Here is a 12261-nt window from a genome sequence, read left to right on the forward strand (position 1 = left end):
AATAAAAAATAAAATAAAAGCACATAAGCACATTCAAGCACATCCATCTGCCCCTGACTTGTCCTCACAGCGAGCAACTGCTTCTGACTTTGCTGTTTGAATAACCTCTGGGTGTTCGATCCACCCACACAGCTCAAGTTTGAGCTCCAGAACAAATATTTGTCCCAATTTTGAACAAAGTTAGAGAGTTTTTTTCTTCTTTTTTCTTCTTTCTTAAAGCGAACTGTACTCCTCTGCTGTTCCTTTGAACTTGGTTCAGTAGGAAAAAGTGATATCCTCCCCAGACCATCTGCTTTGGGGAGCTTGGCAAAACTGTCCAGCAAAATGAAAAGACTCACGTGCTTTTTCATCTGCTTCTTTCTTTCTGAAGTATCAGGCTTCGAAATCCCCATAAATGGACTCTCTGAAGTAAGTACTTCCAGATCACTCCTTGCTGTTGGCCTGTTCATGAGCTCAGTAAATTGTCTATTGCAATTGCTATTCAATGGCCTTAGTCTGTGTGTAATGGAAACTTAAGACAAAATTCATCTGAGTGCAAGTGTTTACTGTTATAATTACTGGAATGTATATTTACCTTTTAAAGCATTAACAGGTTTTGCATGAGAATTAAGTCAAGCTCAATGGGCAGGCATCAGAGTGTAGCATTTATGGAGCAGAGCTGCTCACTCCTCATCTAAAAAAATGGGGGTAAGAATAGACCTAACCCAATGGTTTGCTTTGAGAATTAAATGACACAGTGTAAACTCTCTAGCAGAGTGCCTGCACTAGTAAGTGCTTAATAATTATTAGCTGTTATGATGAGGAAGAAATATTATCACTCTTTTTACTAAGAGTATAAGAAAAGTCATTATCAAAGCACACTGTTTTTCATACCTAACTGAACAATGATATTTGTAATAAGAGCACTTTAAGTATTCCTATTAAAGCGGAAGACAGCAAGCAGGGTGGACAAGTACAAGAATAATTCCCATGGAGTATAGGTCCCCACTTTTGTCCCTTAGCCTTCTCCAATGTAAGGAAAGTCTTGGACTGAAAGTCTGTTTCTGAAAGTCATACAAGAGCTATTTTTATGCCAGAAAAGCAAAGCATGTTATGGGAACATCCCAGCAAATGCAAAGGCTTATAATACTTGCAGAGTGGATTACCTACAAAAATGCCAGAGAATATGACGGCGTATTTACACAGGGAAAATATCACTCTGTCTGCTTTGAAACTATCATATTTTCCCACACTTAAAAGCCACCAGAGTGTGTTGGAAATCTCAAATTGAAGCCAAGACATCCAAATGCGTTTGTGCTTTTTCAGTCATTTCTAACTGGCATTTCCTTTTAGAAAATACCTACATTTTTAACTTGGGGAGATGTATGGTTCATGTCTGTCCAGTCAGACACTGCAAATGCCTCCAGGGTCTACCCAGATACTTCCCCAGACACCCACCTAATCACTGGGTTGTTTTGATCCCTGTCTTACCACCTGCTGGCAAACTCAAAAATGAATTCCTATGTCCAACAAATGCGAAGGTGTTGTTACCTTCCATTTGGACACCTCTGAGACGTAACCAGCAAGCAATAGAAATATACTAAAGAAATCATTTTATACAAAATTGTGATTGCCCAGAGGTAGAGGAAAGAATATAAAATAACGAATACCAACAGCTATCTCTTTGGCTCTAGATCTTTTGGAAACCATCATTCTCAGCAAAGTAACACAAGAAGAGAAAACCAAACACTGCATGTTCTCACTCGTAGGTGGGAATTGAACAATGAGAACACATGGACACAGGGAGGGGAACATCACACACTGGGGCCTGTTGTGGGGTGGGGGTCTGGGGGAGGGATAGCATTAGGAGAAATGCCTAATATAAATGATGAGTTAATGGGTGCAGCAAACCAACATGGCACATGTATACCTATGTAACAAACCTGCACGTTGTGCACATGTACCCCAGAACTTAAAGTATAATTTAAAAAAAAAGTTAAAATCCTAATTTTCTGTTAAGTTTGTAGACTATGAAGATCTCGTGGAACTAGCCCCAGGCAAATTTCAATTGGTGGCAGAGAAACGGAGATATCAGGTACAGTAAGCTTTACTTCCAAAAGGGGAAAAAAAAAGTGAAAGAGATTCTGGTAGAAGATAAGTGTTAAGATGCCTTCTGCTAGATTTTCTTTAAGAGTTTGTTTTTTAGCACAGAAGATGGTGGAAGAGATCACCCAGGTGGAAGAGATCTCATACCTTGGTGGAAGAGATCACCCAGGTGAAATAAAAAGAGAAATTCACACATCTGCTCAGCAGCCTTCACACCATAATGCTCAATTTAGTCCCTTAAAGAATACATGACTCGGCACAGTGGCTCCCACTTATAATCATAGCACTTTCAGAGGCCAAGGAGGGAGGATCACTTGAGGCCAGGAGTTCCAGATCAGCCTGGGTAACATAGTGAGGCCCTATCTCCACCACCCAGCTAATATATATATTAGCTGGCATGCACCTGTAGTCCCAGCTATTTGAGAAGCTGAGATGGAGGATCGCTTGAGCCCAAGAGTTCAAGGCTACAAGTGAGCTATGATTGCACCAGCCTGAGCAACACAGGGAGACCCTGTCCCCACTCCATTAAAAAAAAAAAAAAGAATACATCGCTATGTGTTTTCTTCAAAACTTAAGATTCCCAAATTATTTCCTGTCTTACGGGAAGGATTTCCTGTTAGGAAGACTTTTGTTATTTTAGCGATGACAGACACTCCCCCTTGCAGCCTCACAATCTCCTTCCTCTGGTCACTCTGAGGGCACCTGAGAAGGAGAACTAGCCACGTTGGAAGTTGCAATCCTGGGGGCCACCAGCGGCAGTATAGACAAAACCCTCTAATTAAGGGGGTGAGTTTTCCGGAACACCAGGAAGGGCTTGGCTTCTTCCCCATGGAGCCCACATGCTGAGAAAAGAGGTATTTATGGAAGCAGCAACCCTAAGCTGATCAATATCTTATTTTATATGGGTGTGAATTTTTTACTTTCTGAAAATTCAGGGGTTTTTTTGTAGACCAATAATATTAAAATCCAATAAGCAAGACTTCATGTCATGATTTATTTAGCCACAAGAGAGAAAAATTTGTCATTGAGCATTGCATTCAAGAAGTCTACAAGAAGAGGTCAACCACTGGCCTTACCATGTCACACAGCACAGAACCTCAGTTCACCCTGAATCAGGCAAGCTGAGCTTATACCCAACACCCGACTTCTTGGATCTATTATTAACAACTTACCAAACATTACATGTTCGCCCACCACCCTTAAGCCACTCACTTTCAAAGGCAAGGGATCGCCTTTGTTCCTTTCCTCAGGACAGTCAGGTGTATGGATAATCTCCTAGCATGGTGGTTAAAAGCATAGAATTTTCTAGGTGCCAGTCACTGTGTTTGGCTCTGGGGTTACACCGTGGAGGAAATACATGAAAATCCCTGCTTTTTTGTAGCTTAGTTTAAAGGAAGAGACAGACTTTAGTCAAATAATCCCTCAAATAGAATGAATCATTATGAAACAAGGTGAGCACTCTGCAGGAAGGAACATGCTGCTGCGAAAACACTTAGTAAAGAAAACCAACCTAGTCTTGGGGCGTGAGAGATTTTCACTGGAGGAATTCTGCTGGAGCTGAGATCTGAAGGGTGAGTAGGAGTTCTCCATATGGGGGTTGAGGAACACAGCAGGGGCACTGCAAACAGTGGCAACAGCATGCCCACAACCTCATGGCCAATGGAGGATCAAAGTCTCCATTCAACTGAGTAAAAAATAGAGCAAATAGCATCGAGGGGATATACGCCACCCAGGATGCATTTGGTTGAATGTTTTTATTTAAAAATTACTTGTTCTAGCATTATATCCAAGAATGACATGCACGCCACCAAAACTGGTTAAGAAACTTGTTGAGAAACTCATCAGTGGGAAAACAGTTTTCAAGAATGTTCAATATTTATGTCTCAACTCCAGTGAATGAATAACAGCTCAGTATTGAAGAAAAATAACATTTCTTTTTTGACTGAGAAAACTGTTTTGGCCCTCAAGGTAATAAGTAACATACAGTTGAAGAATGATTGTCTAACTTCCTTTCACAGAGAAGCCTTCCAGGAGAATCGGAAGAAATGATGGTAAGTTGACTGGATGTTTTTACAGATTGAATGATTTTCCTGTTAATAATTACCAGGAAATCAATCTGGGTGTCTCTTTTGTCTTCGTCACCAAGTATTTACCTGGCTTTCGAAATACTGCCTTGCCCAACTGTTTGCAATTGTTTCTAAAATTCAGCATTGAAGAGTGCAGTCTTTACAGACAGGAGGGAGGCCACCAAGAGCTAAAGGGGCCCCTCTCTTGATTTTCTTGAGTTTTGCCATATAGCATAGGGTCCTTCCCACTGTATAAAGTTATGTATTTATTCCTACTCAACCTTTTTGATTTACGTATTTATTTTTACGTTTTTATTTTTATTTTTATTTTTTGAGACAGAGTTTTGCTTTTGTTGCCCAGGCTGGAGTGCAATGGCGTGATCTCAGCTCACTGCAACCTCTGCTCCCTGGGTTCAAGAGATTCTCTGCCTCAGCCTTCCGAGTAGCTGGGATTACAGGCGTATGCCTCCTCGCCCAGCTAATTTTTGTGTTTTTAGTAGAGACGGGGTTTCGCCGTGTTGGCCAGGCTGGTCTCGAACTCCTGACCTCGGGTGATCCACCTCCCTCAGCCTCCCAAAGTGCTGGGATTACAGGCATGAGCCATCACTTCCGGCACCATTTTGATTTAAAGTACGACACCTGACAGCTTTGGAAAATAAAAGAGTGCCCGTGGGAAGGAACTTTTAAACACAAAACGACCCAGTTCCCTGAGATGTTCAGAGTAGAACATCCTGTGGCAAGAAAACAGCCTGAGGACAAGTGGTTTATGTTGTGCTCCCTGCCCTGAATTGGCAGAAACTGCCAGCAGTGCACACTTCAGGGGGAGGAAGGACACATAGATTAGCCTGGATTTTATTTTAGCTTCAGGTGAGTTGCATAGTTAATTAGTCGAAAGGTTTAATGTTGGACTACAAAGTTTGGGGAATGATACCTGGTATTGAGATAAGTAAATTCTTTTGGAGAAAAAAGCAAAATCTAATGGGTCCCATAGTTGTCATAGACCTGAAGGAGCTTGCAGCTCTCAGTCACCTCCTGAAAAGTGTGGGTTTCTAGGACCTTGCCTTTGAGCACACTAACATATGAGATTCTTTACACAGGAGCTGCTTTAAATCAGTAGTGATCGGGTAAGGAGGTCCAGAGTGTTGGACCAATACTTGCATCAGAACGCCCTGTCCAAGATCAGTCCTCCTTGCTTACACCCGTCACTGTTCTCCTAGCTCGTTTTGACTTGGGGGAGGAGAAAAGGACTGCAGATGAAATTGTAATCGAGGAGATTAAAGAAGGTAGAGATCTGTAAGGGGAGTTGATGGAGACCACATGTGTGTTTCCACCCCACAGCACCCCTGTCTGACCCTTACTAAAGATACAACCAGGGTCCTCTTTCAACCTTGCAATCCAGTATCCTTTCCCCAGCTGATGGTCTTGCATTTGGAGTTATTTCCTGGACTTCCTCAATCCAATCTGGCTTCCCACAACCGTTTTCTACTCGTATTCTAATTTTTGAAAAATCATTATTTATAGACTCATAGGGCTGAAAAATGCCTTTTAGCTCAAAGTATCTTGAAATGAAGGCAGACTTCTAATCATTGGGGGTTCCAAGAAGTTAGAAGAATGCTTAACAATACGTGAGTTCTGTCCTTACCAAGGCCCTGGAATTGCTCTGCTAGTAAAACAAGTAAAATGTAGTGTTGTTAACATCAAATGCACTACCTTTGATGAAGTTCTGCATGATTTTTCTATTAGTACAGTTATGCTTTCTTGCCAATTTCAGGAAGAGGCTGATCAAGTAACTCTTTATAGTTATAAAGTCCAGTCTACTATTACTTCTCGGATGGCCACCACCATGATCCAGAGCAAAGTGGTGAACAATTCCCCGCAGCCTCAGAATGTCGTGTTTGATGTTCAGATCCCCAAAGGAGCCTTCATTTCCAACTTCTCCATGTGAGTAACTTCCGTGTAGAGCCAGAAATTGTAGGTGCTGTACTCACAGAATCAAAACCTCTCATAGTTAGAATGGACCTTAGTGGTCAACTGTCCCAGAGGACCAGCTGGATGTCAAGGGTCATTGTGAGGTTGGTCCCAATAATTTGCTCCTCTTCAAAGCATTAGAATTTGTGAATTATTTGCTTTTTGTTTCTAATAAGCTAAAGCAAACTTAAGGCTATCTCTATGGTAACAACCTCATACTTACTTGCATTTCAATGTACTTTCTTGGGAGGAGAAAAATATACTGGGTTGCGCTGGCTTATGGGAAACCACATAAGAGCATGTGCACAGCAGGTCAATGCCATCTGCCATATGTTTCTCTACGGGGGGAAAAAAAAAAAAAAAACAAGTTGAGAACCACAGATTAAATCCAATTACTTATCCAGTGCTTGACCTCCTCTATAATACCACTGACAAGTGTGTGATGATTTCCTTAATGATAAACTCACTTTTCCCAAGGCAATCAACTCAATGGTTGACAGCTCTGTCAAGAGTCTTTTCTTATACTTCATTTAAATATTTTCCACTTTCTACCCAATGACTCTAGTGATAATCACATAGAATTTTTAAAAAGCTCTCTACAAAATACATATTGAAGTGTTCATAGATGAAATGATGTGCCATCTGAGCTTGGCTTCTTTTTTTTTTTTTTTTTGAGATGGAGTCTCACTCTGTCACCCAGGCCAGAGTGCAGTGGCATGATCTCAGCTCACTGCAAGCTCCGCCTCCCGGGTTCATGCCATTCTCCTGCCTCAGCCTCCTGAGTAGCTGGAACTACAGGCACCCGCCACCATGCCTGGCTAATTTTCATATTTTTAGTAGAGATGGGGTTTCACCGTGTTAGCCAGGATGGTCTCGATCTCTTGACCTCGTGATCTGCCCACCTCGGCCTCCCAAAGTGTTGGGATTACAGGCGTGAGCCACCATGCCTGGCCTTGAACTTGGCTTCTTAACAACTGAGGTGGAAAGCATGAGAGTATAGACTAATTAAGATTGGCTGAGTATTCCTAATGGTGTAGCTCAGTGATGGTCTCATGGACATCTCATATTATTCCCTCTATTTTCTGTGTGTTCGAAATTTTTCATAATAAAAGAAGGTTAAACTACTCCAATACTTTCCAAACGGTTAATGCCAGTTATCTCATCCACTTGGAGCCTTCGTGTATCAAAGTTAAATATTCTCTGTTCCTCTAAGTGATTGGAATGATTTCTATGTCCAAATATCAAGGTGGCCACCCCAGAGTATGTTCCAGGTGGTCAATGTCCCTCTTAAGTTGCCAAGAACACAGCAAAGTACCGTGCATAAAGTCTGGCTACTTTTTTTTTTATGAAGACATTAGGTTGAGTTACTTCTCATCCACTTTTGTCTTTCATACATCAAGGTAATCAGTGATCACTGTGGATAAATAGTAAAGGGTTCAACTACCATGTGCTTTGGCTGCTGAAAGTGGCAGTCATGTGAACTCTAACCAAGGAGGCAGAAAAAGGCATTATGTCACTTTAATTGGTATCCTTTGAATTAGCTTTAAAATGTATCACTTTTTTTGTCTGCCTTTTCTAAAAAGCAAAGGGAAAAGGAAAGGCTTTTCTGTAGTGGTATTATATGACCCCATGTCTAGGAATGACATTGAAAATTATTTTAATAAATGCCTATTTTTAAACCACATAATCAGAACTTAGTCTAAAGATCTCTTATTTCTGTTTTCCTTCTTTTTTTTTCTTTTTCTTTCTTTTTTTTTTTTTTTTAACTTTAAGTTCCAGGATACAAGTGCAGAATGTGTAGGTTTGTTACATAGGTACACATGTGCCATGGTGGTTTGCTGCACCTATCATCCCGTCATCTAGATTTTAAGCCCAGCATGCATTAGCTATTTGTCCTAACGCTCTCCCTCCCCTTGCCCCCTACCTCCCGACAGGCCACGGTGTGTAATGTTCCCCTCCCTGTGTCCATGTGTTCTCATTGTTCAACTCCCACTTATGAGTGAGAACATACAGTGTTTGATTTTCTGTTCCTGTGTTAGTTTGCTGAGGATGATGGCTTCCAGCTTGATCCATGTCCCTGCAAAGGACATGATCTCATTCCTTATTATGGCTGCATACTATTCCATCCTTCATTCTGTTCTTTCTTTACTATCTCATTACATAGAAGATTTGAAGTACAAAGGACAGAATCATGAAACATGCATTTACTTTTATCTCCCTCTGCTCTGGGCTGAATTTATAAGACCAGAGAAGATACCTGCTTAATTATCACAACTTAAAATGAGCTGTGTAGACCTGTGTACTAGCCAAAATATCCCTTCTACCTTTTTATCAAGATCCTGAATATTCTATGGGAGATGATTTTCTTTGTCCTAAAGACTCCTTGGCCTTTGAGACTTAGGTATGATTTGATAGAAGCATGATGGCCTTGTCCAGCAGTGTGACCTTGGCAAGAGTCATCTGTCTCCTGGGGTCTGATGTCTCTCATCTAAAGGGGCAAACCCAGAAGTGTGCCTCAACACTCGTGCTGTTGGCATTTGGGGCAGGAAAATTCTCAGTGGAGCTGTCCCTCACATTGCAGGATGACTAACATTCTTAGTGTCCTCCCACAAATGCCAGCAGCACTTCCAAGTCATCTCAACAACCCAAACTTCACACATTTCTAAATTGCTCCTTGGGAAAGACACTGCCCATTTGAGAACTGGAAGTTCCCCTTTACTTCCAAATTTCTGGATTCTACCACTCTGACCAACCATTACTTGGTAAGGGTTAGGTGCTAGCCAGCTAAAAGTAAGGTGGATAGAGATGAGATGCAAATAGAAGACAGAGGTCCCCAAGGGAGATGGTTTCCAGATAAATACCACCTTGGTAGGGGACCCACCAGCACCTTCCCTATTTTTCTTTATTCTTTTCCACCCTTGCAGAAGAGCATAATATTCTGTCTTCATCAGCTCAGGCTGCTATGACTAAGTACCATAAAGTGGGTAGCTTATAAACAACAGAAATTTAAAATTCATAGTTCTGAAGGCTGGGAAGTCCAAGATCAAGGTGCCCAAAGATTTCATGTCTGGTGACGGCCCATTTCCTGGTTCAGTCAAGATGGAAAGAGATGAGAGAGCATTTCGAAGTCTGTTTTTTATGACAGCACTAAATGCTATTCATGAGGAGAGAGCCCTCGTGACATAATTACCTCTCCAAGGCTCCACCTTGTAATGTCATTGTCCTAGGAAGTAAGGTTCAACATACACATTTACGGGGAACATAAACATTCAGTCCATTGCATACCCCATAGCTATGCCAAATCCTTAGCTCACAGAATGACCTGATGAACCAAAGGTAACGAGATAATTTGGAATTTATCAGTCACCTCTCCCAATCACATTTGTCATTCGAAGGGGATACCCAAAGAGAACCATCCTTAATCTAAAGGATGAAATTCAAAAATGAGGAAAAATCTAAAAACAAACAACAGTACATGAGGGAAGTTTTAGGATGGGAGCCTACCAAATCCCTCTCAAGCCACACTATCCAATCAATAAAGGAAGTCCTGTCTATAAACTATTCAAATGCCTCCCTTCTTATTTCTTATAGACACAAAATGATCATTGCCCTCATTCATTAAATCAGCCTTGTTGGGTTGTTTGCTTGCTCTTGTTTGTTTTGCTAAGATTACTGTTCTGGGACAGGCGCGGTGGCTCATGCCTGTAATCCCAGCACTTTGGGAGGCCAAGGCAGGCCGATCATGAGGTCAGGAGTTTGAGACCAGCCAACATGGTGAAACCCCGTCTCTACTAAAAATACAAAAAGTTAGCCTGGTATGGTGGCAGGAGCCTGTAATCCCAGCTACTCAGGAGGCTGAAGCAGGAGAATCGCTTGAAACCTGGAGGTGGACGTTGCAGTGAGCTGAGATCGCACCATTGCACTCCAGACTGGGTGACAGAGCAAGACTCCATCTCAAGAAAAAAAAAAAAAAACGATTACTATTCTGACCAACTGGTTGCCTTCTGCCATTTTTCTAGGACTGTGGACGGCACGACATTTAGGAGTTCTATTAAGGAGAAAACTGTGGGCCGAGCTCTCTACGCACAGGCCAGAGCAAAAGGCAAGACGGCTGGCTTGGTGAGGTAAGGCCTGAGTGAGCAAGGCTTGCCCATGCCTCTCAGTGGTGTTTTCCTCTCCTATTTCCTTCCCACAGCAGCAAACCAGCCTCTGGAAAGGCACAGCACCTGAGCCAATGGCAACCTCTCGGAGCCAGATGGTAGAATTAGGCACTGCAGTTTCTATTTGCCTAAAGGTCCTTCTTCAACCAATGGGTTTTGGGTGATCGCACGCTGGTTGTGCTTACATCACTGTCTCGCAGGTAGATGGATGTTCTGTAAATAAACACTGCTTTTTCTAAAGAGCGAAGAGAGAAACTACAGAAATATTGGTGATCTTGTGATCTTGTTACGAAACTTAACATATATGCAGAAGGAAAAGTTTGACATTTGCCTTAATGATTTATTCTGCCTACTTGTAGGGATAAGGGTTTTTTTTTTTATTGTTGTTGTTGTTGTTGTTGTTTTTCGAGATGAGGTCTTACTTTTTTGCCCAGGCTGGAATGCAGTGGTGTGATCACGGCTCACTACAACCTCAAACTCCTGGCCCCAAGCGGGAATGCCTCAGCCTCCCAAGTAGCTGGGACTTGGGGTGCACCACCATGCCTGACTAATTTTTTTAGTTTTTGTAGAGATAAGGCCTTGCTTTGTTGTCTAGGCTGGCCTCAAGCGATCCTCCCACGTCGGCCTCCCAAAGTGCTGGGATTACAGGCTGAAGCCACCATGCTGGGCTGCGATAGGGTCTTTTTAAGTATCAGTTACTTCACTTAAGTTTTGTTTATTTTTTCCCCTTATAATCTAAGTAAGACCTAAGAATGCCAAGCCACCCTCAAAAAGTAGCTTCTCTTCAAAGGGAAAAAATCTTCAAAGGGATTTTCACCTTCTCACTCCTTGCACTGCACACTCACTTTTTTTTTTGTGGGGATCTCGGTCATGAACGCCTCCGGTTCGGCCTTCTCCTGCCTCAGCCTCGTAGTGGTATAGGCCCCACCATTTTTTAGTAGAGACGGGGTTTCACCGTGTTAGCCAGGATGGTCTCAGTCTCCTGACCTCATGATCCGCCGCCTCGGCCTCCCAAAGTGCTGGGATTACAGGCGTGAGCCACTGTGCCTGGCCCACGCTATTAGGCCAAATGCCGCCGTGTTTCTTTCCTCCTCTCCTCCTCTCCTCCTCTCCTATATCCCCAAACTCACCTGTAGTTGAAGTTCTTTTCCTTTCATTCATGCATTTGTTCATTCAACAAAAATGCATCAAATACAAGCTCTGTCCCCGGTTCTGTCAGAGGCAGCAGCAACACAAAAGCAGACACCGTCAGTCTCATGCAGGAGGCAGACAAGGAACCTGTGACGACAATCTCTGTAGTGGGCAAGGGCTAATACGGAAAGACAGAGAGGGTACACAAAAAACACTGTGGGAGTTCCGAGTGCCGAGTGTGTCATCCTGTCTGGGGGTCCAGGAAATCCCCACAGAGGACTGATGTGTAAGCTGAGCCCAAGTAGATTACAGTTGGCCTTCGCATCCATGGGTTTCACATTCTCAGATTCAATCAACTGTGGATGGAGACCTGTGGATACGGAGGGTCCACTGCACCATACTATTTTGTAACAGTGACTTGGGCATCGCTGGATTTTGGGGTATTCTTGGGGAATCCTGGAACCAAACCCCAGAGGATACAGAGCACGAACTATAGTAAAATTCAGCCAGGTAGAGAAAGGAGAGAAGAGGCTCCAAGCAGAGGAAAGTCCTCTAGCCTTGCTGCAGGTGAATCAGTTCTTTTATCTTTAAGAATCATTTTGCCGGCCAGGTGCAGTGGCTCACGCCTGTAATCCCAGCACTTTGGGAGGTCGAGGCAGGCAGATCATGAGGTCAGGAGATTGAGACCATCCCGGCCAACATGGTGAAACCCCGTCTCTACTAAAAATACATAAATTAGCTGGGCGTGGTGGCGTGTGCCTGTAGTCCCGGCTACTCAGGAGGCTGAGGCAGGGGAATTGCTTGAACCAGGGAGTCGGAGGTTGCAGTGAGTCAACATTGTGCCACCGCAT

General features: G+C 42.8%; 1 protein-coding gene across 1 annotated transcript in view; it reads left to right on the plus strand.

The window, feature by feature from the left end:
• Positions 1 to 205: 205 nt before the first annotated feature.
• Positions 206 to 12261, plus strand: part of ITIH2 (inter-alpha-trypsin inhibitor heavy chain 2) — a 52477-nt gene continuing 40421 nt past the window's right edge. The window contains exons 1-5 of the mRNA XM_032151702.2: positions 206 to 408; positions 2000 to 2074; positions 4104 to 4136; positions 5923 to 6092; positions 10139 to 10243. Of these exons, the coding sequence (XP_032007593.1) occupies positions 325 to 408; positions 2000 to 2074; positions 4104 to 4136; positions 5923 to 6092; positions 10139 to 10243 (467 nt within the window). The 5' untranslated portion in view covers positions 206 to 324. The remainder of the gene's footprint in view (positions 409 to 1999; positions 2075 to 4103; positions 4137 to 5922; positions 6093 to 10138; positions 10244 to 12261) is intronic.

Source organism: Hylobates moloch, unplaced genomic scaffold (assembly GCF_009828535.3).
Source record: "Hylobates moloch isolate HMO894 unplaced genomic scaffold, HMol_V3 SCAFFOLD_2, whole genome shotgun sequence".
NCBI lineage: Eukaryota > Metazoa > Chordata > Mammalia > Primates > Hylobatidae > Hylobates > Hylobates moloch.